Source organism: Salvelinus alpinus, chromosome 27 (assembly GCF_045679555.1).
Source record: "Salvelinus alpinus chromosome 27, SLU_Salpinus.1, whole genome shotgun sequence".
Taxonomy (NCBI): domain Eukaryota; kingdom Metazoa; phylum Chordata; class Actinopteri; order Salmoniformes; family Salmonidae; genus Salvelinus; species Salvelinus alpinus.
In genome coordinates, this window is record NC_092112.1 from 34,922,874 (window position 1) to 34,944,540 (window position 21,667).

The 21,667-nt window shown below is 41.6% G+C and overlaps 1 protein-coding gene across 2 annotated transcripts in view; it reads right to left on the minus strand.

Annotated features, from left to right (window-relative positions):
- Window positions 1-21,667, minus strand: part of ppp4r4 (protein phosphatase 4, regulatory subunit 4) — a 120,184-nt gene that overhangs the window by 2,679 nt on the left and 95,838 nt on the right. For both annotated transcript variants that reach the window (XM_071370429.1, XM_071370428.1), the window contains exons 14-25: window positions 17,914-17,997; window positions 16,898-17,077; window positions 16,215-16,320; window positions 15,745-15,892; window positions 14,834-14,978; window positions 13,430-13,468; window positions 12,870-12,941; window positions 11,352-11,415; window positions 9,730-9,810; window positions 9,234-9,324; window positions 8,890-8,948; window positions 5,597-5,810 (exon numbers count right to left, since the gene is read on the minus strand). In XM_071370429.1, the coding sequence (XP_071226530.1) occupies window positions 5,597-5,810; window positions 8,890-8,948; window positions 9,234-9,324; window positions 9,730-9,810; window positions 11,352-11,415; window positions 12,870-12,941; window positions 13,430-13,468; window positions 14,834-14,978; window positions 15,745-15,892; window positions 16,215-16,320; window positions 16,898-17,077; window positions 17,914-17,997 (1,283 nt within the window). The remainder of the gene's footprint in view (window positions 1-5,596; window positions 5,811-8,889; window positions 8,949-9,233; window positions 9,325-9,729; window positions 9,811-11,351; window positions 11,416-12,869; window positions 12,942-13,429; window positions 13,469-14,833; window positions 14,979-15,744; window positions 15,893-16,214; window positions 16,321-16,897; window positions 17,078-17,913; window positions 17,998-21,667) is intronic.

Below are 21,667 nucleotides of genomic sequence, written 5' to 3' on the forward strand. Positions count from 1 at the left end.
CAAAACGTTTGACCACGACTGTAGATTGCAAAATAGTTGGGAAGAGATTTTTAATGTACAGATTCCATGGCACATGGTTTATGAACTGATACACAAAATGCTGCGGATTCAAAACTTAGAATTTCTCAATTTAAATTATACAAAAGTCTTGCAACCAATTGTTTTGGTACTGTCCATATGTAGCTTGTTTTTGGTCACAGGTTCAGGAATGACTGAAGAATTGCAACATTTACCTGGAGCTTACTCTGCAAATAGCACTGCTCTGTGATTTGAAAAGTCAGTAAATCTATCAATAATATAACACTTTTAGCAAAAAATGTATCTTTAATTTACAATCTGTAGAAACTATGAGAATAGAAAGGTTCAGAACTGTTGTGAAATATCAGCAACATTGAAAAATATATGGCAACTAGAAATCTAAACTGGATGGTGTTCAGAGATAGATGGGAGGGGTTGAGTGGAGCTGAAGGGTGGGACTAAAAACAAGATAACTAATGTAAAATATACTGTGTCCGTAAAATGTCTATAGGTTCAGAGCTTTGTGAAACAGCAGTTAAAAATGTATGGCAAATATAAATCAAAACTCAATGGTCTTCAGAGATAGAAGGAAGGGATTGAGGGTAGCTGAAGAATGGGATTAAAAACAAACAACGGATAACTATTGTATAATACACTGCATTCGGAAAGTATTCAGAACCATTGACTTTTTCCATATTTTGTTACATTAGTGTTATTCTAAAATTGATTAAATACATTTTTCCCTCAACACACAATAATACCCCATAATGACAAACCAAAAACAGGTTTATAGATTTTTTTGCTGTTGTCCATTAGTTTACTCCAATTAGGGGAGGGGTGGTTGGGTTAGGGGAAAATAAAGGAAAATATATTTACAAAATCTATATATATATATATATAAATAATAGGGGGGATTGGAAAGGGTGCAAACAATTACATTGATGGAAGCCACAATCTATCTGCAATATTAAAGCTGATCTACCCCCTAATTACATTTTTTTTTATCTCGTCAAACCATTTCTGTATGAACCTCGCTTTGTGCATGGGGACATTGTCATGCTGAAACAGGAAAGGGCCTTCCTGAAACTGTTGCCACAAAATTGGAAGCACAGAATCGTATAGAATGTCATTAATTGTATGCTGTAGCATTAAAATTTCCCTTCAATGGAACTAAGGGGCCAACCCCAAACCATGAAAAACAGACCATTATTCATCCTCCACCAAACTTTAGATATGCATGGGGCAGGTAGCGTTCTCCTGGTATCTGCCAAACCCAGATTCGTCCATCGGACTGCCAGATGGTGAAGCGTGATTCATCACTCCAGAGAATGTGTTTTCACTGCACCAGAGTTCAATGGTGGCGAGCTTTACACCCCTCCAGCTGACGCTTGGCATTGCGCATGTGATCTTAGGCTTGTGTGCGACTGCTTGGCCATGGAAACCCATTTCATGAAGCTGCCGACGAACAGTTCTTGTGCTGACGTTGCTTCCAGAGGCACTTTGGAATTCGCTAGTGAGTGTTGCAACTGAGGACAGATGATTTTTACGTGCATCAGCCTTGCCGGTTCCGTTCTGTGAGCTTGTGTGGCCTATCACTTCGCGGCTGAGCTGTTGTTGCTCCTAGATATTTCCACTTCACAATAACAGAACTTACAGTTGACCAGGGTAGCTCTAGTAGGGCAGAAATTTGACGAACTGACTTGTTGGAAAGGTGGCATCCTATGACGCTGCCACGTTGAAAGTCACTGAGCTCTTCATTAAGGCCATTCTACTGCCAATGTTTTGTCTATGGAGATTGCATGGCTGTGTGCTCGATTCTATACACCTGTCAGCAACGGATGTGGCTGAAATAGCCGAATTCACTCATTTGAAGGGGTGTCCACATATATTATAAACTCAGCAAAAAAAGAAACGCCCCCTTTTCAGGATCCTGTCTTTCAAAGATAATTCGTAAAAATCCAAATAACTGCACAGATCTTCATTGTAAACAGTTTAAAAACTGTTTCCCATGCTTGTTCATTGAACCATAAACAATTAATGAACATGCACCTGTGGAATGGTCGTTAAGACAGCTTATAAACGGTAGGCAATTTAGGTCACAGTTATAAAAGCTTAGGACACTAAAGAGGCCTTTCTACTGACTCTGAAAAACACTCATCTGCGTGAACGTGCCTTAGGCATGCTGCAAGGAGGCAGATGTGGCCAGGGCAATAAATTGCAATGTCCGTACTGTGAGATGCCTAAGACAGCACTACAGGGAGACAGGATGGACAGCTGGTCGTCCTCGCAGTGGCAGACCACGTGTAACAACACCTGCACAGGATTGGTACATCTGAACATCACACCTGCGGGACAGGTACAGGATGCAACAACAGTCCGAGTTACACCAGGAACGCACAATCCCTCCATCAGTGCTCAGACTGTCCGCAATAGGCTGAGAGAGGCTGGACTGAGGGCTTGTAGGCCTTTTCTAAGGCAGGTCCTCAACAGACATCACCGGCAACAACGTCGCCTATGGGCACAAACCCACCGTCGCTGGACCGGACGGGACTGGCAAAAAGTGCTCTTCACTGACGAGTCGCGGATTTGTCTCACCAGGGGCGATGGTCGGATTCGCGTTTATCGACGAAGGAATGAGCGTTACACCGAGGCCTGTACTCTGGAGCGGGATCGATTTGGAGGTGGAGGGTCCGTCATGGTCTGGGGCGGTGTGTCACAGCATCATCGGACTGAGCTTGTTGTCATTGCAGGCAAACTCAACGCTGTGCGTTACAGGGAAGACATCCGCCTCCCTCATGTGGTACCCTTCCTGCAGGCTCATCCTGACATGAACCTCCAGCATGACAATGCCACCAGCCATACTGCTTGTTCTGTGCGTGATTTCCTGCAGGAATGTCAGTGACAGGAATGTCAGTGTTCTGCCATGGCCAGCGAAGAGCCCAGATCTCAATCCTATTGAGCACGTCTGGGACCTGCTGGATCGGAGGGTGAGGGCTAGGGCCATTCCCCCCAGAAATGTCCGGGAACTCGCAGGTGCCTTGGTGGAAGAGTGGGGTAACATATCACAGCAAGAACTGGCAAATCTGGTGCAGTCCATGAGGAGGAGATGCACTGCAGTACTTAATGCAGCTGGTGGTCACACCAGATGCTGACTGCTACTTTTGATTTTGAACCCCCCTTTGTTCAGGGACACATTATTCCATTTATGTTAGTCACATGTCTGTGGAACTTGTTCAGTTGTTGATTTTGGTTATGTTCATTGAAATATTTACACATGTTAAGCTTGCTGAAAATAAACACAGTTGACAGTGAGAGGACGTTTCTTTTTTTGCTGAGTTTATATACACAAGTATTGAGGGTACTGGGCATGGGTCGATTTGGGATTGGAAAGTTCGCTTCACTGCAGTTCCTAAAAGTCCCTTAGACTGATATCAAAGGTCACGTTGAAAGATATGCCGTTGATGTTTGTTTTGATTGTTTAAATGCAGTTCCAAAAAGTCACTGACAATTTGTGTACTCATCATAAGTTAAATAATGCATGTGTCGGATGGTGTCTATTGCAATTTCCAAAATGCATTTACCATTTTGGTCTGGATTTGGTATTTGTGTGGATTGACTCACAAAGTGTATTATAAAGTGTATGACATAAAGAAGCCAACAAACTATAGGTGCGAGTGCAGATATCTGAACATATATTGACAGAATCGTGGGGATTGTGTAATCATCCAAAAAGACAACAGTTCAACAGTCATGTTCATTAGGGCACGCATGGGAAATCTTTCAAAAATGTTTTTCAACATAAACAAAAAGTTCATATAAACCATCCCTGTTTCAGTCTGATTTCCCCCCAATTTGGTACCTAATGAACACAACACTGGTAATAACTGACTAACTGCAGTAAGGCAGGACATTCTTTTTGGCCACACTTTACATTACATTACATAGGCTTTAGACCAGAGGAACTACAGTACAAGTAGAATAACCCATATATTTATCCTGCCTTCTAAGAACATGCTGATGTGCAGTACTTACCACGTTTGCCCTCACTTGTTTGTCTTTGGGCTCAATTTTTGCCTTGGAAAACAGAATTGGGGGATGGTAAGTGCTGTTACCTGCCTGTACTTCTAATCACATAAATTAAAGTTATTCCTAATAAACTTATACTACTAAACCTGAAATAATGCCCATGTAATGTAAAGGTTTGTGTTGCCTTGTTTTATGATGCATCTGTATAGTGGACTTGATGGAAGATGATCGTCAATGCTTAGCCCCCCCACCCTTTCATGTATATCTAAATTGATAAATTGGGTGTTAGCATTAGCAATATGAAAACAGATTAATCTTGCCCTGTGACTCCTAGGTTGAAATGATCGCCATATTTCTTACACCTATCCCATCCTTTCAGATCTACACAAGCGCCAAGGGGCAGTGGTCACCGACCGTAGTCCTGGAGCGCTAAAGGGTCCAGCACAGCACTGGCACACCTGATTCTACTAACCAACTGCTTATCCAAGGTAAATCAGGCGTCTCAGTGGTGGAACAAAAGCCTGTCCACCTTGTAGCTCTCTAGGGCAGTGCTCTCCTATGCTGGTCCTGGGGACCCACTGTGTACTTCGTAGGCTTTTTCTCCAGCACCTACACACCTGCTTTAACTTATCTCTAAAGCCAACCACTTGATTAGGCAAATCAGGTTTGTTAGTGTTGGGCGAGAACAAAAGCCTGTAATCCATATGGGTCTCTCCTTGGACCAGGCTTAGTGACCACTGGCCTAGAGGGTTGACTAGACCAGAGGCTGTAGGGGGTGGACTTTGAGTAACCCTATTTCACTCTTACATCACTGTGTAAACAACGACTGTATTAGCGGGGTAAACAGTTGCAAGTTACATTTTTAGCATCATAAAATACTAAAAGTGAACTGGTTTGTCCCAACTCTGTCGCTCTAAAATGCATTAATTTAATGTTTTATCTCTTTCCTCAGAGTTAAGTTGTTCACAGGAATGTCTCATTTGCTAAATAGTAACAACTTGCTACTATTTGGAACCTGGGGTGTATTTCCTTCACTGCAGTTCCAAAAAGTCACTTAAGACTAATATCAAAGAAGTCACGCTGAAAGATATGCCGTTCAAGTTGGTTTTGATTGTGTCAATGCAAAAAATCACTGACATAATTTGTGTACTCAGAGGTAAAATAATGCATCGGTGTAGGATGGTGTCTATTGCTATTTCCAAAATCGATTTAATTTGGTTTGGATTTGGTATTATTGTGGATTCACTCATAGTGTAAATCATGAAGGAGCCAACAAGCTATAGGTGTGAGTGCAGATATCTAAACTTGATGAACTAACGTCTCCTATTGAACCTGGGGTGTATGCATTAGTTCACACCGTAGAAAAACGTTTTTCAACGAGAACCAGAGTTTCATATTGGACAAGTTCAGGTAGCACCCTCCCCGTTTCGGTCTGTTTGGTTCCTAGTGAACACATCCCTGGCTGGCACACAGTTTTTCAAACGGTGATGCCATAGTAAAATAGGGTTATTGGAATTGGACGGAGGACGATGAGTGCTGAGAGAGGACCTACATGGAGAGTTTTCTGGACTGGGTGTCCTTGCTCCCGTTGGTGGTGCGGTGGTCCAGGGTGCTGCTGCGGTGCTGGTGTTGGTGCGGGTGGTCCACCAGGGTGTTGGTGGTGTTGCTGCGGATCAGGACGGGCATGGAGGAAGCCGAGGGAGTTGGAGACAGCACTGATGACGCTGCTGCCACGCTGAAGTGGTGCGACCGCAGAGCCTCGTCCGCTGCAACACACACAGGAAGTGATGAGGTGGCTGATGATGTGACAGACTAAGTGATGAGGTGACCACAGGAAGTGACAGGGTGGAAAATTTGGATTTAAAATAATTGTTATTTTATTTATGCTAATTTAGTTGACAGGGAGAGAGCACATGCTCCAGGGCTCTCCAAATCAGGGGTTTGGAAGGTCACCTGAGTCTGTATGTATGCAGGGATAGTTCACTCCAAAAATTAGATAGGGCTGATCTTTTCTGTAATTTGACTTTGAGATCTGTACATTTCTCCTCATGCTTATAATCTGATGGGCTGGAATGTGGACACCATACCGATTTGAGATTTACAAATGGTTATCAAGGAATTGTGTTCATATTTCTGTATTTATTTATTTAATATTGGCACTAAAATCAGATGAGTTGCACTAAAATAGGATGAGATTTTCACTAAAATAGGAGTTGCATTTACAAGAATGACCCAGCTTTTTGGGGTGTTGCATTACTTTAACAGAAGGTTCACACATGGTTACATTTAATTTAATTTGTTGTAATATTCTAGGAAGGTCCTACGAATGGTTTGACATTGGGAATGTTTTCAAAAAGTTCAGAGAACTTTAAGAAACAATGTTCTTCTGAGGGACTGTTTCTGTGGAAATGTCAGTACTTTCAAGATAACGTTTCCAACATGGTTCTTTTTGAAGTCATGTTCTCAAATTGTTCAGAGAACTTTAAGAAACAACATTCTTCTGTGGGAATTTCAGTACTACCACAGAACATTCCACTAAATGTTCCCATGTTTAATGTAATATTTTTACTACATTCTGGGAACATTCCAAAAAATTGTGTGACTTAAGCGATGTTCTCATAACGTTCAGAGAATGTATATTTCATGTCAGTTCTTACCAATATTCTAAAATGAAATGAAATTCTACACATTAACATCAAACTTTAAAGGTCCAATGCAGCTGTTTTTATCTCAATGTATCTCTGCCGAAGTCGGTTCCTCTCCTTGTTCGGGCGGTGTTCGGCGGTCGACGTCACCGGTCTTCTAGCCATCGCCGATCCATTTTTCATTTGTTTTGTCTTGTTTTCCCACACACCTGGTTTTCATTCCCTCATTACGTGTTGTGTATTTAACCCTCTGTTCCCCCCATGTCTTTGTGTGGTATTGTTTGTTTGTAAGTGCTGGTGCACATGTTGCCTGGTGCGCGTCGGGTTTTGTACCCAAGTTGTTATTTTCTTGATGCCGTTGGTTTTGGAATTAAACTGCTCCGGCTATTACCTAGTTCTGCTCTCCTGCGTCTGACTTCCCTGCCACCAGTTACACACCCCTTACACTCAATATAAAATAATTTTTGGGTAACCTTACTGTGATTGTTTTCAATTGAAATGGTCAAAAATAAACTTTTGCTAGGACTGTCTGGGAGTGGTCTTCGATGGGAGGGGAAAACTGAAAACAAGCTGTTATTGGAAGAGGTTTGGAATTCTTTCTTCCTGGTGATGTCACCAGGCAGGCCAAAACTCCATCCCACCAAAACAGCCTGAAATATCAGGCAGTCTTTTCAAACAACTCTTACACTAAAAGGGCATTATCAATTTTCACAATACTATTCTAACCTCATATTGTGGAAATATATATAAAACACAGGAAATCACATTTGACTGCACTGGGCCTTTAGATTTTGTTCTCAGAACATGAAAACTTTCCATAAAAACCACAAGAATACTTTTATAACTTTCACAGAATGTTATAAGAATGTTATTTAAAAACAAAACCATTCACTTTCTCAGCTTCAACAAAACTCTATCCTACAGCATATCTTGTTAAGTGTGTTCAGGTGCGTTGGCCACACCTGATCTTAATGAGTGAATAAACAAAAATGAAAAGCTTTGTATGCGTAACAAAACATGGCACGCTGGTGACAACCTGGTGGCGCAGTGGACTAATTCCATGGATAGAGAAGATAAGATCATAGGCTCGAATCTCACTGATGCTGTGCAGTGGTGTAAAGTACTTAAGTAAAAATACTTTGAACTACTACTTAAATAGTTTTTTTTAAGGTATCTGTACTTTACTATTTATATTTTTGACAACTTTTACTTCACTACATTCCTAAAGAAAAGTATGTACTTTTTACTCCTTACATTTTCCCTGACACCCAAAAATACTCGTTACATTTTCAAGAGAACATCCCTGGTCATCTCTACTACCTCTGATCTGGCGGACTCACTAAACACAAATGCTTTGTTTCTGAATGATGTATGAGGGTTGGAGTGTGCCCCTGGCTATCTATAAATTAGAAAAACACAAATTGTCCCGTCTGGTTTGCTTAATATATGGAATTTGAAATTATGTATACTTTTACTTTTGATACTAAAGTACATTTTTGCAATTACATTTACTTTTGATACTGTAGTATATTTAAAGCCAAATACTTTTAGAACTAAAACTAAATACTTTTACTAAAGTAGTATTTTACTGGGTGACTTTCACTTTTACTTGAGTCATTTCCTATTAAAGGTATCTTTACTTTGACTCAAGTATGATTATTGGGTACTTTTTCCACCACTGATGAAAAATGTATGTGTTTGTATAATTAATGCCAAAGAAAATTAATTCCTGTGTGTTTAAAAACATTAACCCAAAATAAGTCTTATTCAGTGAAAGTTTAATTAAAGGAAGTTATAAAAAAATAAAAAATAAAAACTTTAAATTTCGTTCTTAGTGTTAAGAAAATGTTCAAAAATAACCATTAAATGTTTATAACATGTAGAGAATGTTCTCAGAATGTTATTTCAAATAACCTATAATTTCCGTTCTCAGAGCGTCAATAAAACCTCCCAGGAAAAACTTTAAAGTAACTAGAGTAAAACATTCTCAGAACCTCCCTCGCTTTTGTTCTCAGAATGTACTTTTTGTTTGTTTTACCGGTTTGGAAATGTAGTGCTTCGTTCCCGGAACCAATTTGAAACCAACAACACAGGTTGGTTCCCACAACTTCCAAGGAACTAGCTGGGAAGCTACACTAAAATAGGATGATTTGCACTAAAATAGGATGAGCGCTGCACTCAAATAGGAATACTTGATTACCATTCATAGGAAGCAAGTTCTTCCCTTTTCCAGGACAGCTTCCTGAATCCTTGACCTTTCTGGGGAGGAAAACCAAGATGGAAGAACGTGTCAAGACAATAACAAGTGGCTAAAAAGTATACGTGGTCCCATAAATATAAATGTTACTGGAATGTGTGTGTGCGTGCGAGATTTATTTTCTTAAAATAACAATCGAAAAGCATAGCTGTTCCTATAAAGAGTATTTCTTTCAAATATATCCATACATTTATGTTTGATTAAATACATTATATCAAAATATATTTCAGCAAAATTATATAGTGATGTTTTGGGATAGGGATATGGTTGGACAGGGTACTACTTACAGAGTTTTGTCTGGATTAGCCATCTTGGGTGTAGTAGGGTGGCTGCTAAGCGACCGACTCCGTGCCAGTTTGGCCTTCCTCAACTCTTTACCTGTAGATTCACCATCACCATGATCAAACACTATCTCCACCAAGTTGAACAGGATAGCTTTTTGGGTCATGTTTTTTTGTCTTGATTCACTGTGAGTTGAAAGCGCTTTGTCGTGTGCAACAATCTGCTACTGTTGCTGTAGGAACAGAGTTATCAAAACCCCTTACGGTTATGCTAGAATGGCATGTACATTTCTATCCATGGTCAAGGTGCTTTGGTAACACTTTACAATAAATTAAATCTTAAAAAATGTGTGTTTACAAATAATAAAATACAAATGTATTAATTGTTCATAAAGAGTTAATGAATGCTTATTAGTATAAGGTGTTGCCAGTGTTTCTCTTTCCCACGTTGACAAATTTCCCAATTGGAAAAATAAAGATATTGATTGTTTCCCAGTCTTACCGGAGGAGGTGGACAAAGTGGCCCCGGACGTGGATCCAGACAGGCCCTTGGTCCCTGACAACCCTGTCTTACTGTCCCTCCCTGCCAACACAGCCACCCACACAGTCACAACATGTCACAGGGCACCATGTCTCAATGAATTTGAGATCTGTGTATTATCTATAATACAGTTGAAGTCAGAAGTTTACATACAGCCAAATACATGTAAACTCAGTTTCAAAATTCCTGACATTTAATCATGTCTTAGGTCAGTTAGGATCACCACTTTATTTTAAGAATGTGAAATGTTAGAATAATAGTAGAGAGAATGATTTATTTAAGTTTTTATTTCTTTCATCACATTCCCAGTGGGTCAGAAGTTTACATACACTCAATTAGTATTTGGTAGCATTGCCTTTAAATTGTTTAACTTGGGTCAAACATTTTGGGTAGCCTTCCACAAGCTTCCCACAATAAGTTGGGTGAATTTTGGCCCATTCCTCCTGACAGAGCTGGTGTAACTGAGTCAGGGTTGTAGGCCTCCTTGCTCGCACATGCATTTTCAGTTCTGCCCACATATTTTCTATAGGATTGAGGTCAGGGCTTTGTGATGGCCACTCCAATACATTGACTTTGATGTCCTTAAGCCATTTTGGCACAACTTTGGAACCAAGCTTTGCGACCAAGCTTTAACTTCCTGACTGATGTCTTGAGATGTTGCTTCAATATATCCACATCATTTTCATCCTCATGAAGCCATCTATTTTGTGAAGTGCACCAATCCCTCCTTCAGCAAAGCACCCCCACAACATGATGCTGCCCCCCCCGTGTTTCACAGTTGGGATGGTGTTCTTCAGCTTGCAAGCATCTCCCTTTTTCCTCCAAACATAACGATGGTTATTATGGCCAAACAGTTCTATTTTTGTTTCATCAGACCAGAGGACATTTCTCCAAAAAGTATGATTTTTGTCCCCATGTGTAGTTGCAAACTGTAGTCTGGCTTTTTTATGTCGGTTTTGGAGCAGTGGCTTCTTCCTTGCTGAGCGGCCTTTCAGGTTATGTCGATATAGGACTCATTTTACTGTGGATATAGATACTTTTGTACCTGTTTCCTCCAGCATCTTCACAAGGTCCTTTGCTGTTGTTCTGGGATTGATTTGCACCTTTCGCACCAAAGTACGTATCTCTAGGAGACAGAACGAGTCTCCTTCCTGAGCGGTATGACGGCTGAGTGGTCCCATGTTGTTTATACTATTGTTTGTACAGATGAACGTGGTACCTTCAGGCGTTTGGAAATTGCTCCCAAGGATGAACCAGACTTGTGGAGGTCTACAATTTTTTTTCTGAGGTCTTGGCTGATTACTTTTGATTTTCCCATGATGTCAAGCAAAGAGGCACATCCAGCACATGTTGGCTGGATTCACAACGAGTGTAGCTTTAATTTGGTATCTTACATGTGTGATTTAATGAAAGTTTGATTTTTATATCATTTTATTTGAATATGACGCCAGAGAGGTTAACAAGAAATTTGTGGAGTGTTTGAAAAAAAACGAGTTTTAATGACTCCAACTAAGTGTATGTAAACTTCCGACTTCAACTGTATATTTGTAAAAATCTCAACGCAGATGTGTGTGGGAACGTACGTTTCTTTTCTGTGTGTTTTTCACTGGTGAGCTTGGCTTCGCTCTGCTGTCGCTCTAGCTGTTCCTGTGGTGGACGAGAGAAGCGACTCAAAGGGTTAAAAAAAAGAAACAAAGGCAGTTATTACAATCTGTAAAATGTAAACACAACTGTGACATATTCGTCATCTTAGAGGGCATGTTTTGACACAATAACATTATGGTAGCTAGCAAAATAGTGTTGATGCAGTTGCTAACTAACTGTAATTAGCTTTAGCTAGCTATCAAACTAACTTGGCTAACGGTGGGGCCAACTATTTATTATACTGTATTAATATTATATTTATTTATAGTTAACTAGCTAGATACTGCACCCCTCTTTACTAGCAAACACAATGCTAATAATATTATAGGTTACTATTAACCTTAGGTTATAGATTAAAATTGTTTTACATGTTGACGTTTGTGACGTTTCTTCTTTCCAAACATATTGTGCCTTGTACAACCAAACCCATATATCCCCTTCAAAAGAGCCCTTCCTTGCTGCTATATTTACAACTAAGAATTGTGACAAAATACATTTCACAACAACCAGGAATAGATACCAAGGATACACACACACACACACACACACACTATGGACTTTTGACCTAGTTTTGAAGTCATAATAAAGTTAGTGTATTCTTTCATTGACTAGATGCCAAAGAAAATGACAACTGCTATAGTGCCTCAGAAGACAAAGGAATAGGCTATACACTAAAGCAGTGATATTCAAAAGTATTGTATTTTTGGGGGAACCAAAAAATAAGAGTACAGATTACTGTATGGGACAATATGAAATTCTATTGAATACATTTATTTATTGGTTTGCTTCTATTTTAAAAATGTAATAATTGAAGGTTATTTGTTTATTTACTGATTTTAAGGTTGTGTCATAAGATTTGGGGTGGCTTCGTGAGAAATTCTTGCCAAAGAAATGGGGTCCCCAGAAATTTCTAGCTGAAAAAATAGGGTCCCCGCTGAAAAAGTTTGAATACCACTGGACTAGAGCAGGGTGCTAGAGGAATTGAATAACAGAACATCAATCCATCTCTTTATAAATAAAGAGAGTCAAAAAAGCTTTCTGAAGAAAGAAATGAAAATAGATTTTTTGAAAAGGTTAATTCATGCAAATATATGCACGAGTATGTCATGTTAAAAATACCAATAATGTTCTGAACAAAGACGCATGTTTGCTTGTTTTATTTTCCACTAATAATAAACTGACAGTGCTGTATGCATAAAGGGGGCTTATAAAATATTGGTTCTACAAATAACAAGAACAAGGCGATGTTTGATGACATAGTGCTCGGTATTGACAGGATGGTGTAAAATCCCTCACCATCTTTAGAAGAGGGTTAATAGTACATACACTAACAAGCTTAACTTGTGTGTGTGGTGCTACGAGTTACTGCGCGAAAATCTACATTGTATAAAAATAACTCCTGGCACACGATTGGCAAAATCGTGTGTGCAGGAGTTATTTTTATACAAGTCCCTCACCATCTCCAGCAGTAGTGTCTCTTCCTTCTCCTTCTTCTGGTCTAGCAGATCTCTCTCGTGTCTCTTATGGTACTAAAATGGAAAAGTACATATTAGACTGTATTCAAATCAGACCTATGGTAGCACTTCCATGTTGTAACAATAGAAGGCAACCTTTAGGAATAATAGAGCTGTCCTCAGACCACTTGACTTTTTTCACATTTTGTAGCCTTATTCTAAAATAGAGTAAAAAAAAATAATCCTCAGCAATCTACACACAATACCCCATAATGACAAAGTCAAAACAGGTTTTCTGCAGCATTGAAAGTCCCCAAGAACACAGTGGCCTCCATCATTCAGGCCAAAGAGTTCAATCTTGGTTTCATCAGACCAGAGAATCTTATTTCTCAAAAGAGTGTAGAAACGGTTGCTAACTAACTGTAAGCAATTTTATCTGGCTAGCTAAACATCTTAGCTGTGGGGCTAAAACAATTCACTCATGCTTATAGGACATTGCTATCTGCTACATAACCATTCTTCCAAGTGTTCTAAAAGAGTGAAGAAAGTAAAGGATTACTTACAGGTTCTGTGATGTCCATTTTGTCCAATTCCAGCACTGTCTAAAAAAAAAAGGGGGAAAAAATGTTTATATATATATATACACACACACACACACACACACACACACACACACACACACACACACACACACACACACACACACACACACACACACACACACACACACACACACACACACACACACACACACACACACACACACACACACACACACACACATATACTACAGTTCAAAAGTTTGGGGTCACTTAGAAATGTCATTGTTTATGAAAGAAAAGCAATTTTTTTGTCCATTAAAATAACATCAAATTAATCAGAAATACAGTGTCGACATTGTCAATGTTGTAAATGACTATTGTAGCTGAAAACGGCAGATTTTTTATGGAATATCTACATAGGCGTACAGAGGCCCAGTATCAGCAACCATCACTCCTGTGTTCCAATAGGCATGTTGTGTTAGCTAATCCAAGTTTATCATTTTAAAAAGGCTAATTGATCATTAGAAAATCCTTTTGCAATTATGTTAGCACAGCTGAAAACTGTTGTCCTGATTAAAGAAGCAATTAAACTGGCCTTCTTTAGACTAGTTGAGTATCTGGAGCATCAGCATTTGTCCATTTGATTACAGGCTCAAAATGGCCAGGAACAAATAACTTTCTTCTGAAACTCGTCAGTCTATTCTTGTTCTCAGAAATGATGGCTATTCCATGCGAGAAATTGCCAAGAAACTGAAGAGGAGTGGGAGGCCCTGGTGCATAACTGAGCAAGAGGACAAGTACATTAGAGTATATTAGAGTGTCTAGTTTGAGAAACAGATGCCTCACAAGTCCTCAACTGGCAGCTTCATTAAATAGTACCCGCAAAACACCAGTCTCAACGTCAACAGTGAAGAGGCGACTCCGGGATGCTGGCCTTCTAGGCAGAGTTGCAAAGAAAAAGCCATATCTCAGACTGGCCAATAAAAATAGAAGATTAAGATGGGCAAAAAAACACAGACACTGGACAGAGGAACTCTGCCTAGAAGGCCAGCATCCCGGAGTCACCTCTTCACTGTTAATGTTGAGACTGGTGTTTTGAGAGTACTATTTAATGAAGCTGCCAGTGAGGCGTCTATTTCTCAAACCAGACACTCTAATGTACTTAAATGATAAACTTTGGAACACAGGAGTGATGGTTGCTGATAATGGGCCTCTGTACGCCTATGTAGACATTCCATAGAAAATCAGCCGTTTCCATCTACAATAGTAATTTACAACATTAACAATGTCTACACTGTATTTCTGATCAATTCTATGTTATTTTAATAGACAAAACATTTTATTTTCTTTCAAAAACAAGGACATTTCTAAGTGACCCCGATTGAAATTGTACTCAGTAATGTCATCCACCCCTCCCTCCCTCACCTTGCGGACGGTGGCCACCACATCCTTGTCCTTCTCCCGACAGAGTAGCTTGCGGACGCAGAACTCCAGCTGTTGCAGGAGGTGTTTGTCTGCAGGCAGCCTGATGGTGGACCTCAGCCGGGGCAGCATGTGGCACAGCTTATACCTGGGTCATGTTTATTCGGCACAAAACAGGAAAAACAATTCTAACAGGGAGGGCACAACCTGAGTGTGTCCAATAAGAATGCAGATTTTCATTTTCTGTTGCAAAACGTTTTGCAAGGGAGTGCTTACTGAACATGACCATGGTCAATATACATGGCATACTCAGAGGATGAATTTCTCTAAAGCTTCATAGTATTAAGATCATCTTTCATCCATTGTCTACAACAGCACGCTACGTTAGATGTCCCACCACGAGAGCAAACGTACAAGCGGATGTGTGGTGAGCTTGTACAAGAAATGGCTGCCAAGAAATGGATGCCATTGATGATGGATGAGGTGAGGTGTCCCCATATGAAGCAAAGCATCTAGAAAAGCACTCGAAAAATCAAATTAAGGAATTAAAGGAGGATTGGTTTTGACTTTTAAATTAATTATATATAGCCATTTACTCCTGAAGAATATACAGTAACTTATAAATGACTCATGGGCTTAGTTCAACTGTCGTACCCCAACGGAACCCAAAATATAAGCTTGTTTCACTCCATTATTTGTGAACAATTTAATTCTAAACAAATCCGGTATAGCCTCAAAACATGGTTAATTGGATGACGTCCATGAATCCATAACTCCGTATATGAATTTGAGAGTGTTACATTTCTCCATGCCCATCCCTCAGATGTTCACCAAAAAAAGTGGCGGGACAGACGTGTGTCGTTTGAATCCCTGTTTGTCCCTTTAAGTAACTTATTAATTACTGAATCCAGTACCTGACGTTGGCTACAGGGTCATTGACCAGCTCCAGAGCCTGGATGAGGAAGTGTTTGCAGAAGTAGGCCTTTGAGAAGAGCTCCATGGCAATCTCACACAGGTCCAGGTAGCGAAGCCTGTTCCAGTAACTTCTGCCCTGAGCAAGCTCTGGAAATGAGGGGGAGGGAAGGGAGAGAAGGCAGGATATACATTACATTACAAAAGTCACACAAACTGCCACGTTTGCGCGAAACATTAAGAGTCTTCTCTTTTATTCTAGGTAAAACCGTTGGGGAATTGGGAGCCATTTGCTTAGCAAATCTATCATGGCACAGGTTGTACTGGCATCTGTGACAACACTTTTTCCATATAGATGTCTGCATTGTATTGTTTATTTTTGTCAACCTTGTTGGCAAACAAAATAGATAGATGTATAGACAGACAGAGACACTAGACAGACAGACGTATTGACAGACAGACAGACACAGACCTTGCAGCACTTTGCCGATGATCTCTTGCCGCTGCTCCTGCTTGCGGTTGTAGCGTAGGAACATACACAGCGTCCTGGCCGCCTCTCTCTGGACTGGGAGAACATTCTGGCAACAACACGGAATAGACACACTTAGTGAGCAGAGACAGAGTGTTTGTCCCAAACGGTAGCCAATTCCTTTGATAGTGCAGTGCACTATGAAGGGAATAGGGTGCCACTTGAGATATATCCTCAGCCTGCTGTTAACACAATGTAGGATTTCCATTTTATAGTTTCTATCCCTTGTGGGATAGTTGAATAAAGTTCTATCCTACATCAACTCATCTAATCAGAGATGAACACATCGTTTAACAATGTAACATTGTGTTTTTCATTGGGAATTGATGTCAGAATAGAAAGTACCCGGGTCGTACACTGTACAATGCAAGAATGTGTAAGGTCATTGAGCTGAAGATTAGGCATTGGCTCAGGGAGCTAACACAAGTCTTAGGCAAGGTTACTCAGGTCTCAGGCTAGTTCATCAACGTATGTGTGTAGCTACAATATCTATAAAATATGTGACTGGCATGCCAGCCATAACTCTAACCCTAACCCTGAGCTTAAACCAAACCCTAACTATAATCAATTACGTCATTCAAAGTGAGTTTGTCCCATTAGATTCTCCCTATGTATGCTAGTCTCACGTTGGTGGTGACGATGGCGAACATCCTCTGCAGGAAGCGGAAGTAGATCTGGTCGGCGGAAACAACACGGGGCAGGCAGGCATAGCGTTGCAGCAGTCTCTCATGCACCCGCCAGCGGAGCGACAAGGCAGCCTTCTGCTCGGCCGCCGCCAGCGCCGGGACCAGCTCGGGGACAATCAGCTGGTGGACCCACCATTGGGAGGGGAGACAGGTGGGAGAGAGAAATGTAGAAGGGCATGGAGGAAGGGGGAGGCACAAAGAGTATAAGAAAGAGGGGTGAGGTTGAGAGAGGAAGGAGAGAAAAAAGGCAGCGAGGAGGTGGGGTAGACAAAGGGAGAAGGAGGGAGAGAAAGAGATGGAAGTGTGTAGATAAGAGTTAAAAAATATTATGGTGAGAGAGGTACAGACAGAGACAGAGGGTGGGTAGAGAGGGGGCAAGGGAATAATGAGTAGAGAGGGGGCAGGGGGAGAGAGAGGGAGCACAGAGATAAGAATAACAAAAAAAAGATTGAGATACAGAAACATCGCCAGAGTGAGAAGATGGCAAAGAGAGGAAAGATAAAATGAACGAAACAACAGAGCGAAACATTAGAGTGATGAAGAGAGTATGAGAGGGACATAGGTTATAACATTTTTAAAAAGTAGTGCAAAAACTGATTTTATGAGATAAACAGTAGTGTACGCACAACTAGTAGGTTCAGGGTACAAAAAGTCTGAAACATAGGTACTCACACACACGTTGAATAAGACTGGGAGGATTCAATCGTGTGCATGTATATATCTTTATATATGATAGCTGCACCACACAGAATCAACCAGCAGAGGGGGTTAGCTCATTCACAAAGACTACTAGACCTGGGTAAGTATCCACAAAGCCGCTCAGAGTAGGAGTGCTGATCTAGGATCCGTTTAAATCATGATAAGATTATATGGACAGATCCAAGATCAGCATTCCTACTCTGAGATATTTTGTGGATTCAGGCCCAGAGCAGTAGACCATAGACGGGGGTACGTACCTTGCTCTCGGGTCCTGGCCCTTCTCCTCTCGATGTGGCCAACTCCAGAGTCTCCTGAAGATGGCTTAGCAATGCATCTAATACCTGCACAGAATAAAAACATCATCATCACTATCATGATTGTCATCTTCATAAACAACGTCATCGTCGTCAGCATCATCATCGTTAACATCATGGTCTTCATAGTTGTCATAATCAAATGCCGACCGTATTACCTTCCAAGAGAAATCTCTTTGGTTATAGTCACAGCCATGTATATTCCCCCTCAAGCCAATTCCATGACTGAACTACACTGGACTTTGTGCAAACTGGAAACCATATACCCTGAGGCAGCATTTATTGTAGCTGGGGGTTTAAACGAAGCAAACGCTACCAAAGTTCTATCAACACATTGACTGTAGTACTCGCGCTGCAAAAACGCTCGACCACTGTTACTCCCCCTTCCGGGATGCCTACAAGGCCCTCCCCTACCCTCCCTTCGGCAAATCAGATCAAGACTACATTTTTCTCCTCCCTTCCTATAGGCAGAAACTCAAACAGGAAGTACCCGTGCTAAGGTCTTTTCAACACTTGTCTGACCAATCGGAATCCATGCTTCAAGAATGTTTTCATCACGCGGACTGGGATATGTTCCGGGTAGCCTCTAAGAATAACATTGACGTATACACGGGCAGGGTGACTGAGTTCATCAGGAAATGTATAGGGGGTGTTGTTACCACTGTGACTATTAAACCCTACCCAAACCAGAAACCGTGGATAGATGGCATCATTTGTGCAAAACTGAAAGAGCGAACCACCGTATTTAACCATGGCAAGGTGACTGGGAATATGGTTGAATACAAACAGTGTAGTTATTCCCTCCGTAAGGCAATCAAACAGGCAAAACGTCAAACAGAGACAGTGGAGTCGCAATTCAACGGCTCAGACACAAGACGTATGTGGCAGGGGCTACAGACAATCACGGATTACAAAGGGAAAACCAGCCACGTCACGGACACTAAAGTCTTGCTCCACGGAAAAGCTAAACACCTTCTTCGCCTGCTTTGAGGATAACACAGTGCCACCGATGCGGCCCGCTCCCAAGGACTGTAGGGTCTCGTTCTCCGTGGCCGACTTGACTAAAACATTTAAGCGTGTTAACCCTCGCAAGGCTGCCAGCCCTGACGGCATCCCCAGCCGCGTCCTCAGAGCATGCGCAGACCAGTTGGCTGGAGTGTTTACGGACATATTCAATCTCTCCCTATCCCAGTCTGCTGTCCCCACTTGCATCAAGATGTCCACCATTGTTCATGTACCCAAGAAAGCAAAGGTAACTGAACTAAATGACTATCGCCTCGTAGCACTCACTTCTGTCATCATGAAGCGCTTTGAGAGGCTAGTTAAGGATCATATCACCTCTACCTTACTTGACACCCTAGACCCACTTCAATTTGCATACCGCCCCAATAGATCCACAGACGATGCAATCGCCATCGCACTGCACACTGCCCTATCCCATCTGGACAAGAGGAATACCTATGTAAGAATGCTGTTCATTGACTATAGCTCAGCATTCAACACCATAGTACTCTCCAAGCTCATCATTAAGCTTGGGGCCTTGGGTCTGAACCCTGCCCTGTGCAACTGGGTCCTGGACTTCCTGACGGGCCGCCCCCAGGTGGTGAAGGTAGGAAACAACACCTCCACATTGCTGATCCTCAACACAGGGGCCCCACAAGGGTGCGTGCTCAGCCCTCTCCTGTACTCCCTGCTCACCCATGACTGTGTGGCCAAGCACGCCTCCAACTTAATCATCAAGTTTGCAGACATCACAAAAGTAGTTGGCCTGATTACCAACAATAACGAGACAGCCTATAGGGAGGAGGTGAGGGCCCTGGCGGAGTGGTGCCAGGAAAATAACCTCTCACCCAACGTCAACAAAACGAAGGAACTGATCATGGACTTCAGGAAACAGCAGAGGGAGCACACTCCTATCCATCGACAGGATCGCAGTGGAGAAGATGAAAAGCTCCTCGGCATACACATCACTGACAATCTGAAATGGTCCACCCACACATACAGTGCCCGCAACCGCAGGGCTCTCTAGAGGGTGGTGCGGTCTGCCCAACGCATCACAGTGGGCACACTGCCTGCCCTCCAGGACACCTACAGCCCCCAATGTCACAGAAAGCCCAAAAAGATCATCAAGGATGTCAATCACCCGAGCCACGGCCTGTTCACCCCGCTGCCATCCTGAAGGCGTGATCAGTACAGGTGCATCAAAGCCGAGAGACTGAAAAACAGCTTCTATCTCAAGGCCATCAGACTGTTAAACAGACATCATTAGCCGGCTACCACCCGGTTATTCAACCCTGCACCTTAAAGGCTGCTGCCCTATATACAGTTGAAGTCGGAAGTTTACATACACTTAGGTTGGAGTCATTACAACTCATTTTTCAACCACTCCACAAATTCTTGTTAACAAACGACAGTTTTGGCAAGTCGGTTTTTCCAACAATTGTTTACAGACAGATCATTTCACTTATAATTCACTGTATCACAATTCCAGTGTGTCAGAAGTTTACATACACTAAGTTGACTGTGCCTTTAAACAGCTTGGAAAATTCCAGAAAATGATGTCATGGCTTTAGAAGCTTCTAATAGGCTAATTGACATCATTAGAGTCAATTGGAGGTGTACCTGTGGATGTATTTCAAGGCCTACCTTCAAACTCAGTGCCTCTTTGCTTAACATCATGGGAAAATCAAAAGAAATCAGCCAAGACCTCAGATTTTTTTTAGACCTCCACAACTCTGGTTAATCCTTGGGCAAAATTTCCAAACGGCTGAAAGTACCACGTTCATCTGTACAAAAATAGTACGCAAGTATAAACACCACGCAGACATCATACCGCTCAGGAAGGAGACGCGTTCTGTCTCCTAGAGATGAACGACCTTTGGTGCGAAAAGTGCGAATCAATCCCAGAACAACGGCAAAGGACCTTGTGAATATGCTGGAGGAAACAGGTACAAAAGTATCTTTATCCACTGTAAAACGAGTCCTACATCGACGTAACCTGAAAGGCTGCTCAGCAAGGAAGAAGCCACTGCTCCAAAACTGACATAAAAAAGCCAGACTACGGTTTGCAACTGCACATGGGGACAAAGATCGTACTTTTTGGAAAAATGTAATCTGGTCTGAAGAAACAAAAATAGAACTGTTTGGCCATAATGACCATCGTTATATCTGGAGGAAAAAGGGGTACGCTTGCAAGCTGAAGAACACCATCCCAACCGTGAAGCATAGGGGTGGCAGCATCATGTTGTGTGGGTGCTTTGCTGCAGGAGGGACTGGTGCACTTCACAAAATAGTCAGCATCATGAGGAAGGACAATTATGTGGATATATTGAAGCAACATCTGAAGACATCAGTCAGGGAGTTAAAGTTTGGCAGCAAATGGGTCTTCCAAATGGACAATGAACGCAAGCATACTTTCAAAGTCGTGGCAAAATGGCTTAAGGACAACAAAGTCAAGGTATTGGAGTGGCCATCACAAAGCCCTGACCTCAATCCTATAGAACATTTGTGGGCAGAACTGAAAAAGCATGTGTGAGTAAGGAGGCCTAAAAACCTGACTCAGTTACACCAGCTCTGTCAGGAGGAATGGGCCAAAATTCACTCAATTTATTGTGAGAAGCTTGTGGAAGGCTACCCGAAACATTTGACCAAAGTTAAACAATTGAAAGGCAATGCTACCAAATACTAATTGAGTGTA